At 45.1% G+C, this 16,970-nt stretch overlaps 1 protein-coding gene across 4 annotated transcripts in view; it reads left to right on the forward strand.

Annotated features, from left to right (window-relative positions):
• Positions 1-16,530, forward strand: part of ARHGAP8 (Rho GTPase activating protein 8) — a 94,291-nt gene extending 77,761 nt beyond the window's left edge. For 3 of the 4 annotated variants that reach the window (XM_037389069.1, XM_037389065.1, XM_037389067.1), the window contains one exon: positions 3,353-8,038. In XM_037389069.1, coding sequence (XP_037244966.1) covers positions 3,353-3,550 — 198 coding nt within the window. In that variant the 3' untranslated portion in view covers positions 3,551-8,038. Of the gene's footprint in view, positions 1-3,352; positions 8,039-16,456 lie in introns of those variants that run through there. The other variant, XM_037389068.1, reaches the window with a different exon arrangement.
• Positions 16,531-16,970: the final 440 nt, after the last annotated feature.

Consider the following 16,970-nt stretch of genomic DNA (forward strand, 5'->3'; position numbering starts at 1 on the left):
ATTTTTCTATACGTGTTTCAATGAAAGGGGGAAAAACCCAACAAACTGGAGCTGTGTAGCTCTTTGTTGCAATACTCTTCTGTGATGTTCAGATGATTCCTTCAAAGATACAGCCTGGGTCCTTGGAGAATTTTCTTTTATTAGCTTGTCAAATTGACAGAGCGAGTATATTTTCAGTTGAAACAGAGACAATGGTTACTACCTTTGTGGTTGCTAACTTTGTGAGGGACTCAAAGGAGGAGTCAAGGAAATTAGTCCAAATGCTAAATATGTCATTTGTATTTCTTAGATAGAATGTAGCTTTGGGGTGCAGTTACTTATAGAAGGGCAGCCCATAAAGGGTTTGGCTGACTGCATGCTGCCCTTACATGGTCTAATGTTGTAAGAAAACATTTAAGAAATGTTTTAATTAAGAAAATGTGTAAGAAAGCTCCTTGTGATGGTGGTGTAGATGAGGTGGATCTGTCTGTGTCATTTGCGAAAGAAATCTGGCATTGGGGTAGTGAGGGGGTTGAGATGGTGTGAAGCCTGATCCCCTCAGGGAGGCATAAAGCCACTGGTGTGACGAGGCTTCCTTACTGCAGCTTGGTGAGCCGGCAGAGATTGTGGAGACAGCTGGGTTCAGCAGCACGCTTTTTCTTGGATCTGCTGAGGAAGTGATTGCTGTGCAGTTTGGAGTGAAGCAATGTGCCGTGTCATGTCTTCCTTGAATTCCTAAGTGTCGGCTTCATTTATGACTCCCAGATAAGGCTTAGTGTAGCTCTACCTCAGATGATAAAATATTTCATTTTATCTTAAAGATTTTCTCTCTCAGGGGAGAAGCTGTGTCATGGGTATTTTTGTTGATCATTTCAATATTGACTGTCTCCTTGGAAGGTTCACGGAGTGGTGGCATGTGGGAAGAGATGGTTTCATCCTGGAGTTAAAAACATTCTTTGAAATAGTTGGCCTAAAGAGAAAAAGTAGATCTAGCTCTACCAGCAAGTCGTAGTGGTATTACTTTGAGCTGAAACATTTGCCTTCAAAGGCAGTGGTTAGGTTGAGTTGGGTGTGTTTTGACTAGCACTTGAAGACAGCACCTATACATGTGTTGTGAGATGGAGCGTGTCAGGAAACACTCCCCAAACCAGGAGAAGACAACGGCAACAGGTTTGGCTCCTTCCATCATCCACTGTCCTCCAGTACTATACCACGTGCTTCTGTGCTATCACAGGGTACCTGCCCTGTATGCACTTAAGGTACCTTCCTCGAGATATACAGCACCTATCTTTGATTTTGTGCTGTAGAAAACACAGTGTGATAGACTGTAGCTTTCACATTATTTTACAGACCTTCAACTGAAAGAAACACCAAAAAATAATTTGTTCTCAATCCTCAGGGGTTTCATGTGTACAGCTTTACATAGTTTGGATGTAGCCACTTGATCCAAGGGCCAGGATGCAGTCCTTAACCTTGTTATATTTGCTAGTGTCCAAACAGCCACCTTCAGGGTAATACCTCGGTCTATGTCTCTTTGTTAACAAGGGTACTCATCGTTGTCCTAACCATTTTCCCTCATCGGTTATTTTGGAAAGTAGTTTAGCTTTTGCTGCATTGCCGTAGTATAATGAACTCATTTGAGCTGGTTTCATCTGAAGCAGATTAAAAGAACAATTTGGGCTTGTTGTTTTTTCTGTGTAGTTAAATAGTGCATTGGGAGCAATATGTGAAGGTCAACATGTATACCATGTATACAACCATGTATGCGAGGTTCATGCTCTAGAAAGAATGATGTTTTGCACAAGGTCATGAAGCAGGCATTGCTGTTTAACCTGATGACTTTTTATTCTCAAGCTGTGAAGTCAGTCCTTTGAAAAGGTGGTACGGCACCAGTACCTTCCTTTATCCAGGCCTGCTTCATGACCTTAAAAACAATTGAAGCCCTTTAATGTTTGCAGCAGAAGTAGCAACGCGGTAGCTCTGATGTCCCAGAAGGGTAAGGCAAATATTGGAGGGAAAAATACTACCTATTATTGGAAAAATTAATATGGTAAGGAAGATTTTGTGCTTTTGGGCACATAAGTGCTTCTTCATGTCCCTGAAGGAAAAGACTTCCATCCTGTGCACATGTCTAAAGGGCATTATATCCCCTGATGGCTGAGCAAATAGGCTCCTTGCTAGGTAAAACACTGAGGAGGAGGCGGTGCTGTAGGAGATTTATGGGAATGAAACGTGTATTACCAGGCAGAGGGCAACTGGAGTTTATCATATGGTAGGAAGTGTTCCCATGATCATGAAGTTTCTTAGATTTTCCTTCAGTGCCCTCAGGCTTTTCATAGCACTACAGAGCTGCCTTTTCAGGAGGCTTTATGGCAAAACAGAAACGGAGAGACACTGAGAAGTAGGATTTTTTTGCTTTCCTATTCCACTTGAAATTGTAGCAGGAAGAATGCATGGGGGATTTTGCCCAGTAATTCCTTGTTCTGTTCTGAGATGACAGCTTCAGGGTAACCTGTACATCACAGTTTGTGACTACGTGGTCTTCCCATGACGGATTATGGATGAACAACTGCAACCATCAGCCTGAGAAGAGCTGGCTGAGTTACCTGGGTCAGGAGGAACCAAGAGAACTTTCAGCTTGCTAGCTCTTTACAATAACAGAGAACTTTTCAGATAGGACACCCAGACCATATTGGCTTTAGATACCAGACATACTATGCAGGAGAGCAAAACACACAGAAATTCCCTGTCAAGCTCACACAGAGAAAAAAAAAATACTCCTTCTACCTAGTTCTGGGCTCACATCCACAGATAGAAGTAGGACACATCATCGAGGCACAGAGCAGATTTCAGTGCTGTGCATTTTACCTACGGCACATTTTCACTTCCATTGCTTCAGAGGAATTGGGTGGATATAGAGGCACTTGGAAGTGAAGTCCAGTGGGAGAAAAAAAAAATCCTTCTAAACCCTTGCAAACAACTTTAGAAGTCCTCAAGGTTTATTCTATAGAGGACTTACTACTGAAGCAGATGGGATAGCTGTTTGCTTATGCTGTACTTCCCTGCTCCCCAGCAGAGATAACAACAGATTCCGTGTAGAAGGATTGAAAACAATTAATTTTCCTAGCATAAGGAAACAATTCAGCCTTTTTGCTTGACTTATTAACATCTTGTCTTGTACCTGAGGGACACAGACTCTAGTGGCCCTGTAGCTCTAGGCTGCAGAGTCAGCCCTGAGGCTGTTAAGGAGCCGGTGATGTACCTGTGACCAGGGTCTGCTCTCGTCATTGATTCATCAATACAGGATGGCATCTTGTCCTCACTCGCTGAGACACATGTCTACATATACCTATTCATATCTATGTTTTTCCAGGTCTCACAGGAGAGCATATATAACAGAATGACAGCATCCAGCTTGGCCTGTGTCTTTGGCTTGAATTTGATATGGCCATCGAAAGGAACAACTTCCCTGAGTGCTCTGGTACCTCTGAATCTCTTCACTGAACTACTGATAGATTTCTACACGAATATATTCAACTCCCGAACAGTGCCTGATGAGATCCTGCCTTAATGCTTCCAGACAGGAAAAGGGAGTCTGGCTGCCTGAGGGGAAGGTCTCCATGCTTCAGCTGGTGGGAGCTTTTAATTCAGGGCTCTCTCTTGCAAAGAAAACATTCAATACAGAGTAAAGTTTATGTAGCTTTCTAAATACCAAAGATTTTGAGAGAAGCACACAGCCCCATATATTCTCATCACATGGGGGAGCATATGTACGTGAACATTCAAAGGCCAATAGGTCAAAGTGAATCCACTTATTAAACTTGAGCAGCTGACAAAACCTGGTATGTTAAAAAAAATCATGACACTATGTTGCCAGTCTGTCATTTCTTTGGGATTCTGGAGACCTTACTATGTGGCACTATTTTTTGCATGAGCAGAGCAAAGTTCTGGACCACTCCTGAATATACAGCTTTCTTCCTTTGTTGTTTTTTTTGTTGTTTTTTTTTTTTTTTTAATTTGAATACAAGTTTGTTAGAAATTTCCCTATTAAGTTAATAAAGGTGGAATTAATTTTGAAGATACTAAAATTTCTAAACTCTTCTTCCATGTATTTAAGTGCCTTGTTTTACACAAAAAGATGTGAGCAGTTGTGACACATCAGGTTTGCAATTACCATGGAGAATAAAGTGTTTCCTGGATAATTTGAGTTGTGCAGACAGCTAACTAATTATGCTTGCAAATATCTAATATATGCAGTTAATCACTGTATCTGCACATGCAAAGTGTGTGGAAGGGTTTTTTTCTTATAAGTTCAAATTGGGAGCAGTAATGGTTTTTTTCCTCTGGATGCTTGGAATTTTCATCAGTGGAGTTCTATCAGTAAGTGCATAGTACAGAAGATAGACTAACTTTGTGAAGAGTACCCCTGATGTTTGGGCTGCATACTTTTGTAGTTTGAGTTGATTGAGTTGCTCTTCAAATCAGTTTCTCTAGAAAGCAGTAAGAGTAACAACTTGGATAATATACCTAATACCAGTTTTACACATTGAAAGTCTATTTTGTAGATATGCGAATAATTAGCCAATATAAAGGTAGAATTATCAGTATTTTCTTCTGACTATGCCATTAATATCGCTTGTATTTGATGAACTCTTAACGCAGTGCTATTTCATGGTTTAACACTTGATTGGTAACAGTTACATGTTTTTATATATATATATATATATATATTTATCATAGCTGCCTGCAAAGCAAAAGAAAATTAACCAGTGGTAAAAAAAGTAGTATTTTCCCTAATGCTCTGGTCTTTTTGATTCTGTACAAAGCAAATGAAACAGAGGGACTATTTAGACTTCAGTAAAATTAATAGTCTCAGGAGAACAATTTAGGCATCTCCTCCTCTGCAAACACAGAGCCACTTTTTATCCCGTAGGTTCTAGCAAGTTGAGGGTTTGTACTTCTGGCCAAAATCTCAGCAGTTACAAATTGTCTGTCTGTGTAAAGGGTGCAACACAATCTTATTGCAGAGGGTGGAGAGGATTCATTCTTGTCAGCAATTTCAGGAAATAACCAAGTGTTCAGAAGGCTCTGGAATGCTCTATGTGCCAGGCTTTCATTTGCCCAGTAGGTGTCATCTATAGCATTAGGCAATGATTAAAATTTGAAAAATACAGAGGCTTTAGAAAAAGGTGTGTGGAAAGGACCCATCTCATGTCACAGTTGTGTTTTCCCCGCTTCCTCAAGTGTCTTAAAGACAACTTTTTGGCTTTTGAATATCTTTAACTAATAACCACCCATGACTCCCATTTAAATATAAAATCTTGCATAGTACACAGAGAGTAATTAATAAGCATTCATGATTGTTCCATTTGAGCAAAATGAGATTGCCAGGGATAAAACTGTTGTAGTTTTGTATTGCAACTTACTGTTTTTACATCTGAGTTACCAGTGACAGCACCTCAGCCTTGTTGTATTATAAAACCAAATACAATTACGTTCAATACTGCTCAGTGACTTGGCAGTATGGTTCTGTGCATCAGCACCCTGTTCTTATAGGAGAGGAGTATGGCCTCTGGGAATTAACAAAACCTAAGTATTTTGCCACTTGCTGACCTTGGTCAAAATACATACATGTTAGTTTTGCTGTCTGTAAAAAGAAGGAGCACCTGGCATTAGAGAAAAGCTTTGCGATTAAATGCTGGTAGGTCCTATAAAATGGTGGTTTTCCATTTCCTCATGTCCTCTTTCCATAAATCTGGCAACATCAAATGGCATTTGGTCTTCAGGCTACACTGCGTAATGGGAATGTGAGTCCTGAACAGTTTTAGCACAGTAACATACCCAAGCCCTGTGGGGTGAAATCCTGAGTTTGTAGAAGTCAGCTTTGCTCAAAAAGTCTCCAGAGCCAGGGAGGGGTCTCCCTCATGGATTTAGTTCTCCAACTCACCCAAAGTTGGGAGAGAGCAGGAATTTGGCAGCAGCAGTTGTGTTGGTGAAGTGAGCCCTCAGGGCAGGGCTGCTTCTGACCCCTTCACTTTTGCGACTATAAGTACAAGAAAGGAGCATCCCTTCAGCTAATTTGCCTGCCTGTAGATGATACTTGAAACCTGACTCACGCTTTCAGTATTGGTCATACACCAAACTGCAGGTCTTCCTTTTAGTGCTTTGTAAACTACCATTTTCCAGCAATTTCTAGCTCCGCTCATTTAGTGAATGAAGAACAAAATGGCGTTTTCTCATCTCAAGGTGCCGCCTTCTTCTAAAGGACAGACACCTGTTATTTGCCAGTGTGGGTAACTTGATGCTGCTTAAGAAAAGCAGAGGCTCTGGTTCCGATTGCCATTAGCACTGGTGGGGGCTAGAGGGAGGCAGGGGGACGGGGACTCCCGCTCCCCTTTATCTTCCTGCCTCCCCAGCAGGCAGCCCGAGACAGAAATAAGGAAGGTACTCACGTCCACCCCAGCCCTTCCCTGCAACCCTGCCTGTCACAGGGAAGGGACTTGCCCGGATCAAAGGTACCTGGGTAACAAAACCCTCCTAGAGATGAGATCCCAGCTCTGTCCCCCCCGGACCCCAAAGGAACTGGTGAAATCGTTCACATCTGCAGCAGAAGCCCCCGATCTCTGTCCTGAGTGCCAGACTTAACTATGACATTAAATCAGCTCTCATGAATTATTCAGAAGGGTTTGGAGTGAAATTCATGTTAGAGAAATATATGTTTCAAATTTCCTGACTCTAAGAGGAGTCCTGGAGGTGTCCCCTGCAGTTACTTTGATAACAGTTTCTCTTTACAAATGATAATTGCACGATTCCAGCTTTTGTACAGTGTGGCCTTGTGAACTCTTCTCTTGTACCAAAGAACAATTTTCAGATCATTTCCATAGCAAAAAGAAAGTGATTATGGAGATAATCTGTTGGAAACACACATGCTGAATTTCAGTTTAAAACAATAAAATGCAGTCGTGGAATGAGAAATCAAGTGTTACCTAACTGACAATATACAGAGAATAAATTGCCTAAGCATTTTAGTTTACTGAGCTGTTAGGAGTTGAAAATTGGTCCCAAGACTAGTCTGATTATCAGGATGCCTCTAGTAACAAATGCCAAAGGGGGAAGGGAATACTTTTCTACCCTGAATCTATGAAGAAATGGAAGAAGATTGAACAATGTCATTAACCGAGGGGGGTCTTTACAGTTCTTGGAAAAAACTTCCATAAATGATATCGCACGTGTGCAGATGATCTGTCTGTCTGTGTGCGTTGCGCTCCTTGAGCAGCATCCATCACAGAATCTCTCAGAACCTTATAAACTTTAACATATTCACTCGTGAGGAGACTAATAATAGAAAAGCCCCAGATGTTTTAGTCACGTGTTCAATATGTACTTAGGTGGCAAGTTGAACCTTTAATAGGTTTGATGGCACAGTCACCCATCACACCCCCCCTTCATTTCCTGAATAGTTTATCTATACAACCTTGGAAAAACGTAGGTTTGCCAACACTCCCACTTTTCAAGTGGCCACGGGGGTGTTGGGGCACAGGGTAAGAAAGAGGGAGTTCCTGCCAGCACCTGTAATTTGTGAAGTGAGATGCTCACGTTCCCTTGAAGCTCTGCTGGCCACCGGTCCCCTTCCTGCTCATACTCTATTCATAATTTCTTACATGTTTTTACCTACAAAGAGAAGTCAGAAGCAAACATACCCTGCTTTAAGTAGGCACATCTCCATTGAAGCCAAAGGTATGACTATGAAACCTATGTAAGTCCTGTGTTAAATGATACATGTGGCCAACATATACAAACGGTGTTCTGCCTTTCCTGTTGGAGTAAAATACTCATTTTCACGATTTGAAGAGTTTGATTTTAGTCTTTATCCATGCATATCACAGAAAGCTAATTTTGATGCATTGCACCTAATGTAGCAAAGTTTACTTTTTTTTGTAAATGTAAAAAAAAAAAAAATAATAATCTAGCATGGTCCGAGAGCAGTGGGGGATTGCCATGGGGTACTATAAATGCTGTCTTCTATCTTGCAAACTGGAAAGTGTGAGAAAGAACTGCCTTAACCAGTGAGATTTCTTTGGGATTATGTTGGTGATTGGACAGTGAGCTGGGGCCTGGAGACTAAGAAGGAAACTTTCAAATGCAACCAGGAAAAAAAGTCCTTTTCCACAGTGGGCCTATAGATACCCAAAACTTGTTACTGAGAATTGCCTCTCTGAGGCAAAAAAAAAAAAAAAAAAAAAAAAAAAAAAAAAGAGTCCTGCTTTGCCTCTCTGAGCTGGAGATACGCTCACACAATGGTACACGAGTTCTCCCGTTTCTTCCTAACTGGGTTCTGTTGCCTGTAGTGCTAGGAAAGCATGGGAATTGTCTGCAGAAGGACTGTAGCCCTGCTCTCCTGGCTATTCCTCTCTGGAATAGCTGGTAGGAGCCTTAAAAATAATTGGAACCTAAAAATAATTAAGAAAAAGGCCTTAAAAAAATAATTAACTGATTGGAAAAATATTTTTGCTGGAACATGACAACTCAACAAAAAATAAAAGCATTTTCTTAAAAGGCTTAGTTTTGGTGCTGTTATTTCAGAAATCATGAAGTTCTTCCAGAAGGCTGCCTTTGTGCCTCTGAGCCACGGAGCCCTGGGCTTGCCCGGAGCCCAGCCCCAGCTCTGCCGGCCTCTGCCATGCTCCAGAGCTGGGGAAACGAGCATCGCTGTTTCCCATTCATAGTCTCTTTTGAGATGACGTCACCTTTCCACACATGGCATTGCAATTATTGCCAGAGGTAAGGAGGGAATTCTGCTGGAGCCAGGGGAGATGACACACATAGTTGACTGATCATTAAAACTGACTTTTTTTATTGTGGCTCTGATTTCTCCATGGTGCAATCATCATGCAGGAACTGCTTTCCTGACTGGCAGTTTGTCTGTAGTCCCCAGAGCATGAGCTTGTCACTCGCAGGTTTAGGGCTTGTGCCTGTAGTTGGGAGCGGCTGGATCTGATGCCCAACCCAAATGCTTGGGGGACAAGATTGCAGGCTGCAACACGGGAACATGCTCCTCTGAAACACAGCCTGGTCCACTACTGCTTTGTTTTCTTTTGCCTCGGTCCTCAAAACCTTACTCATTTAAGCTACTGATACCCCAGACGCTAATGCCAGCCTCTTTAAGCCTAATATGAAATCGGGATTTCTGTCTTTTGGGTTTGGATTTTTCCCCTCTGTTGCATGGATTGTTTCTCAATACTGAATTGTACTCTCAAATTATTTCTGCACTTCAACCTTTAATTGCCCACAAAAGCAGTTTACAGCCTCTTACTCTTCTGCCATGAAAATTATCCCCTTAATTAATGGGACAATAAAAAGCAACTGTAAAACGCACCAAACTGCATCATCTCTACTGTCTGAACTGAATTTCTGCAGCAGTCATGGAAGGGTCTTTGGATGGGTGGATTTTTGACACTTCACCCCAGAATTTCTTGACCCAAAGCTCTAAAAATAAGGGCTTTAGCAAGGTACTTAGTTTTTCTGTTTCAAAAGCCTCTGACAAAATACCTTCTCCCCCTGCTCCATCTGCCAGTATTGTCTGGTTGGTTCGGGGTTTTTCAAGTGTATTTTCTCTCCCTCCAAAGCTGCATCTTCTGCCTGTTGCCATCTCCATTCTTTTGCCTGCAGTCTGTCAGCGTGAGCTGGGGGGTGGTGTCCACACTCACACATGCCCCCCTCCCTGGCATTTTTGTGGGTATAGGAATGGTCCAAGGCTCTCGTGGGTGCTCTGCAGCTGGGTACACTGAATGGAAACTGCAAGAGGTTTGGTTCTGTGGGGAAGTTTCAGATGACAGTGTGAGTGACATTGCCCAAATCATGCTTTCCCCTGTCTCTGAAGCAGAAAGATGGTTATGCTTTTGATAACTACATTGAGCTTTTCTATCTAGTAACACAACACTTGCGATGAAGGGGAAAAGTTAGGAAGGTCTTTTCCTTTCCATACTTCCCACTACTCCCAGCCCTCCTCACCAGCCTCTAACTTTTGAAGAACCTACTGTGCTGTGCATACATGAAATGCAGCCACAGCAGATGTCCAGTAAAGCTAATACTGTATTTAATAACCATGCCCAGAATAGAAACAGCATCTCATCGGGCTGCATAGCTCTCTGCTCTGAACACCTGCATGGAGCAAGGCATGGGCTGGTGTCAGGGTCTGCCTTGTTCCCTATTAGGGGTCATAGAGGGAACTTGCTTCCCTCCTCCCTTTCCCTTTCAGTACAGGAGCTCCCTCACATTCACTGGGCTACCAAATATCAGTAGCCACTAGCCCCAAATGCTTTCATGTTAGTCCTATCTGCATGGAATAATTACTGCTGCTGCAAAACAACTACGCAAGCAAGGTGTCAAACTATCACAAGCCACTTCCACCTTTGCAGAAGGATTAGCAGACATACATTCTATTCCCATCCCTACATTCTATTCTGAAACATGAATATTTTTTTTTCCCCCTCCTCTTATCTTTGGCTTGTGGCTGACCTCCCAAGCGCTACTGTGGCAAAATCCTTCCAGGATCCAGAGTGCATACTGCCAGCCCTGGATGGGTAAGTGGCCACAGTACAAGGACAAAACAAATCCATTCCATTACAAAATAACATTAAAATTCAGTGAGATAATATCACTGTCTTCTGCACCAAAAGAGCTTTTACAAAATAATATAAATGAGAGGATGAAAATAATGAGAGGCTTTGTAGAGCTCTCTCACGAGCCTTGACACCCGGCATGCTCCTGCCAGGAAGGCAATAAACACCCCATTCTCTGCATGTCACAGTATCACAACTTCTCCGTATAATTACCACTTGAAAGTTAATAGGACTCTGCGCCCAGCATGACAGCTGTATTTTCTGCAGTCACTACATGTCCTGTGCCCATGGCTGTCACTGGGGACCCAACTGTGGAAGCACTGTCTTGGAGGATGAGTTGTTTGAGGCTGCCTCAGAAATCAGGAAATTTCCCTGTAGGAAACCCCTTTGCACCAAGGCACTGAAGATGATGGGTAGTGCAGAGATGGAGAGGCAGTTCTTCCTCCTTCTCCTCACAAGACTTGTGACAGACAACACCAGTGAAAAGCAGGAAAGGATGGGTCAGGTGAGGAAACCAAAGCTATCTGCTAACAGGCTCATAGAATCATTTAGGTTGAAAAAGACCCTTAACTACATCAAGTCCAACCATTAACCCAGCAGTGCCAAGCCCACCACTAAACCATGTCCCTAAGCACCACATCTACACGTCTTTTAAATAACCTCCAGGGATGGTGACTCAACCACCTCCCCGGGCAGCCTGTTCCAATGCCTGACAACCCTTTTGGTGAATCAGTTTTTCCTAATACCCAATCTAAACCTCCTCTGGCACAACTTGAGGATTTTTCAAAGGCACTTCTTGCCCTTTATGCCAGTGAGCTTCTCATCTCCCTGTAAGAGGTTTGTGGTGCCCTGCCCTGCCTCTTGCCAGCGAGAGCCCCAAAAAGACTGAGCCCCAAGCTGCTTCAGCTTCTAAAGGAGAGGAGAAGGGGAGGTGAGAAAGGGAAAGCACCTGGGCAGACATTTCTGGTGAATACACGCTAAATGCTGTGAGTGGGAAGACTTAACAGTGTTCTGACAGCTGGTTAGATGTCTCCACCTGTGCCGTGCCAGATTTGGTCCCTTGCACAACAGCGCATCCTGCATCTTGCCTTCATCGCAAGCACCCAGCCCACCTCCTTCTCATGAAGCCAGTCTTGGTCTTTAAACCAGGCACTTCGTCTGGGCTTAGGGCCTAATCCCATTTGCTCCCTTCTCTGTCCATGGAGAGCAATGGCTGATAAGCTAATACCAGCCCATCGGGAAAGCTTTCATTCCTGCATCTTCTCTCACTCAGGACTTTGACAATCATTTTATTTGCCCAAGGCTTCCTTCTCCACGTTGTACAGAGAGAAATTAAAAGAGATGACTGAAAACACCCAGAAATCATCTAGTAAAAAGAGTCAAATTATTTAAGAAAAAATAATTCCCTTTGTGGCTGTTTTTTCTCTGGCTGCACTATCAAAACTGAGCTACCAAAGCAAACTATCATTAGTTTTTAATTCAAGATGCCTTCAGAGAGCTGATGGCTGCCTGACAGCCAGCTTATCTCCACTGGCTGCTGCTGGGTGCGGTGGCGGCAGCTCAGCCCAGAGGTGTGCCAGCTGCCAGCACCCAGGGCCCCAGCACCCTTGCCCACTGCAGGTATGCCTGCATCCACCAGTGTAGGAGCAGCGCTCAGAGCTGGGCCAGCAGCGCCCTGGGGAAGGGCTGTGGCACAATGGTGAGATGTTTCCTCTGCATGGTTGTTTAGGGGAGAAGGGGAAGCTGTCACAGGAGGGTCCCCAGTACATCCATCATTACCAGGAGCTCCAAAGCCCTCCCATCACAAGGTCCACCACCCTGCAGGATGGTGCCAGTGGCCAAAGAGTGGGAGTCAAATCTCACCTCCAACCAGGAGCATCTGAACTTGGCATCCATATTTTAATATTTATGATGTAGCAATAACTGAGATATAAAACAGCCTGGCAGCTCCAGACAGCATCTGCAAGATAAGATACACATACACTGCTTAAATGCTTCATTTCTCCCTGAGATGGGAGGGAGCAGAGGACAAACACTGGAGCAAAGCTTTACACACACACACTGATCATCTCCCTGGCAAGAATCCTGTGTGCCATGGCCATGGTGCCTGGCCAGCTGGCTGGGCTTGAATGGGTGTTTCTCAGGCCGAAACATCTGCTGTTGGCATGGTGTTGGGTGGTGTTAGGGTGGCTTTGGTACTGCGCCGAGAGGGTCAGTCCCTTGGGATCAATCCTGTCTTTGCCAGTAGCAGTCTCAGGGTGACCCTGGGAGTCCTTGCACCCCTGGTACCTGCTGACCAAATCACATTACAGACGCCAAAGGAAACCAGGGCTTAAATAGGTATGTTTGGTTTTAGCTCTGGTGTAATCATGAGGATTTGGGGGCAGTGATTTGTGTCTGTCTGGGCAGAGAAAAGCAAGTCTACACCCTTTCTGTAGCTTTCCCCAGAGGTCCAAGTCTTTGCCCAGAGCTGCTGAAAGGGGAAGCATAAAGCTTTTGTGACCTCTACCAACAGGTGTCTGGGCATCCCCAGCTCCTGGCACCTCCAACTGTGCTAATAGCTGGGGAACAGGTCCTTAGAGTTCAAGAAGAGTTAATGTCAGCCTTGATCAAACCTTTAAAACCTACCTTGATCAAAAAGCCTGATGCTCATCATAAGCTTAGAGCAGTGGAGCCCTGAGGAAACCCCACTGCTGGGAAGCACTGCCAAAGCTGGGGAGCAGCACCCCAGGCTTTTAGGTTAGCACTCTATTTTCTGCACTTTTTTTTTTTTTGAAGATGCACATCTGTGGCACCACTAGTATTATTATTATGCCCAGATAACGTGTTGAATGATGCTTTTTTCTCTCCAAGAGGATGCAGTGTGATTTATTTTCCTAGGCTGCTAGCTAAGCTCAGAAACAAAGTCTGTCCAGCTTGCCCCTGGCTGATACCCTTTGGGCTGGCACTGTGTCCCCCTCTCATAGCACTGCTGCAGAGAAACAACCCAGCTGGACCTCTGCCAGCAGCCAAGGAGTTATTCCAATTACCTGTTGCTCTACGCAACCTCATTTTCCAAAATTCAGGAGGGCAAAGTCCTGCAGCGCATCCCTGGCTCCTTGCAGCTGTCACGGTCGGGAGTCCCACCACCCTTCGGGCATCTGCTGGGGGCTGGGTGAACTGGTGGCCCAGTTCCATTGAGGGATGGAGGAAGACCCCCCTTATGCCTGCTGGCTGGGGAAGCGTGTGGGGCCATCCATCCATCTATCCTCAGCCCTTTCTGTTGCCAGGGAGACCCGACTAGTTACAGATGGGCCAACGCTGGCATTCCTATAACATAATCTCTGTATATCCCTGCTGACAACCTCCTCAGCAAGTTGCTGCCGCAAGCAAGCACTATCCATACATCAGTGCCCCCTTATAGGATAAGAGCTGCATACACTCGGCACAGCCACACCAGCTCCTGCTCCTCTGGGCACCTGCTGTTTTTGTACTCCCTGATGACATGGTTGCATTGATGTCACCTTCCAGCAGCTGCCAGCCTGATCAGCTGAGCCAGGATGCATCCAGATTTCAGGGGGAAATGTCCCAAACTCATGGTGCCCTCCCCAGGTGACTTGCCCTTGCCCTGCTCCCAGCTGGCCCTTGCAATGCTCTTTCCAATAAACTAACTACTTACATCACCCACTAAGTGAGCTTTGGGCTGAGGATAGCAATTTCACGGCCAGAGGGATAAAAGAGAAAACCAGGCAAACCACCTCACACGAAAGCCCAGTGATCCTCACCTTGATCTGGAAAAAAGGGCGACTGACACAGGCTGAGCACCACGTGAGTGGGTGCCCACCCATGGCACAGTGGGGCTGGAAGCCCCATTTATTTATAAGCCTCACAAAGCCGCTCCTGCCTAATACACAGCTCAAAAAGGAAGGCCTGTGCTAGCATTTTACCATGGAAATAAACGTTTATGTTACTTGATAATACTTCATCTCACCAGTATGTGGAGGCTTGATGGCATTTGTACAGGGATTTATTTGTATTTACAATTGTACAGCACTGAATTGGCACTGGAAAGCCTTACTCAGCCCCACGGTGCTTTTAAATTTCAGCATGTGGTTTCACAACAGCCAAACCTGCCACTGCTTTTACACCGTAGGTCTCTGGGTTTGAAGGGAAATTTTTGGAGTAAATGCAAATCCAGAACCACCGAGTTGAGACCCCTGGAGGCGGTGACATCTGCCTGTCTTTGATAAGAATTTCTGAGAGTAAGAGTAAAGTACTTAGAGTGAAATTAAAAGCTTTGATCTGTTTTTTTGTTTCATTATTATTTCATGTCTGAGGCCTTTACATGTGCCTTTCGATTCTTATTAGGCTGCGACATTCAGTGGCTGCTCCAGCACTACAAGGGCACCCAGCACCTGCTGGGCAGCCAGCATTGCCGGAACTCATCTCCTGGCTCTGATCTGAGCCCAGTTAGATGGAACAGGTCACGAACACACACCTAGAGCAGCATTGCCTCAAAAAGAAATGCCCCTCTGGCTCCAGCACGCTGGGTAGCCCTGTGCAAGGCAGCCCCACAGCAGCCCTGAATGCCCAGGGCACAGGCAATGGCAGAGTCACAGAATCATTTCGGTTGGAAAACACCTTTAACATCATCAAGTCCAACTGTTAACCCAGGACTGCCAAGCCCACCATTAAACCATGTCCCTAAGTGTTACAATTGAGTTACAGCAGTCAGGAAATAACACAAATAAAAAAGTAAGCAGCAAAAAAAGCTTTACCATTGGTCAAATGCTACTGTCCATGCTGTTTCTCCATCCCCCAGAGACTAGACCACACTCCTCATCTCTGCTTCATCTGGGTTTTACTTCTACACTCAGAGCTATTTAACCACTTTGCTGTAGGATCACAGCTGCACATCGTCAAAGCAAGGCCACAGATGCATATCATCAATGTCAACCAACCCACTGTCTTCATTCCCCTACACCTAAGCGCCATATCTATGCATCTTTTAAATAACCTCCAGGGATGGTGACACAACCACCTCCCCGGGCAGCCTGTTCCATTGTTTGACCACCCTTGCAGTGAATCAGTTTTTCCTAATATCCCATCGAAACCTCCACTGGCATAACTTGAGGCATAACTTGGTTTGTTCCCTGAGAGAAGAGACCGACACTGACCTGCCTACAGCCTCTGTTCAGGGAGCTGTAGAGAGCGATGTGGTCTCCCTGAGCCTCCCCCTCTCCAGCCCCAGTGCCCCCAGCCACCCCTGTAAGAGGGGCTTTTTGAGTGAATGCACAAACCCCTGGTGTGTCACCCGAGTATGGGAAGGCAACGGGGGGTGAGGGTTTTGGTGCTCCTGCCTGCTGGCCCGTAGCTGTTTCAGGACGGGGACGGGGAGGAGCAGGTTGTGTGGGTGTTGAGCTGTCAGGGGTGATGGGCTGGCAGCTCCCCTGCAGAAGAGTCCCTTGTTGTGCTTGGGTGGCCAGGCTGGCTGCCGTGGACCTGCAGTCACTTGCAAGGGCTTTTCCAAAGGCTCGTAGCAAGAGCCAGAAACGTCTCTAGAAGAGGCTGAGGGATTCGATGTAGGATGGCAGCGCAGGGAGATCCGTGTGCTAAAGCTCAGCGTGACATCTTTTGGGAGGGGAAGGGGAGGCTGCTTTACCGAATCTCTCATGAGGTTTGTCGGTTTGCTTCATGCACTCACGTGTCAGACTCCCACAGAAAGTGGCAGTAAGGCTGAGGTGGGGATCGCCTGTGTGTGTGACACGGAGGAGAAGGGATGCCACCTGCCACGTCCTTCCCCTGTCTCGACTGGTGAGGGAGGACTAGATTTTGGGCAATTTGGGCTTGTGGGCAGTTTGTGTTTGTTTTTCCAGGTGGATTCTCAGCCCCAGCAGGACTGCTGAATGGCTCTCCACGTGTCTTGGTGAAGCGTGGGCAGTTGGCAAAGATGGTCAGCCACCCCTGAGGTGCAGATGGAGGAGGAGGCTTCTTGCTCATCTGCGTGGATGGGACCAGCCCTGTAAAGTGAATTCAGATGCCCCAGCACTGGCAGATCCCCTGGACCAGATAGACACCCCAGTATAGGCAGATCCCCTGTCAAAGGAAACCCACTTGCACAACCTGTTAATTCTTACTTTATTTTGACTTGTGTTTCCCTAGTTCTCTAATATTTGTAATTTCACCTTTAAAAAACTTGGTAGTTCTGGTCACTGTCGTGTTCAAAACAAGAATTTTAAAACTCTCCTCTGTTGTGTTTTTTGAAAGTAAATGGCAAATCTACCTACCACCTGTGTGTCACTTTGTTTTTTGGTGATGAAACTAGATGACTGCCAGTCCTACTCAGTTTTAATTGGCAACAGCATGAAGGTGCAACCCTCAGTGAACGCC

Source organism: Falco rusticolus, chromosome 5 (assembly GCF_015220075.1).
Source record: "Falco rusticolus isolate bFalRus1 chromosome 5, bFalRus1.pri, whole genome shotgun sequence".
NCBI classification, from domain to species: Eukaryota; Metazoa; Chordata; class Aves; order Falconiformes; family Falconidae; genus Falco; species Falco rusticolus.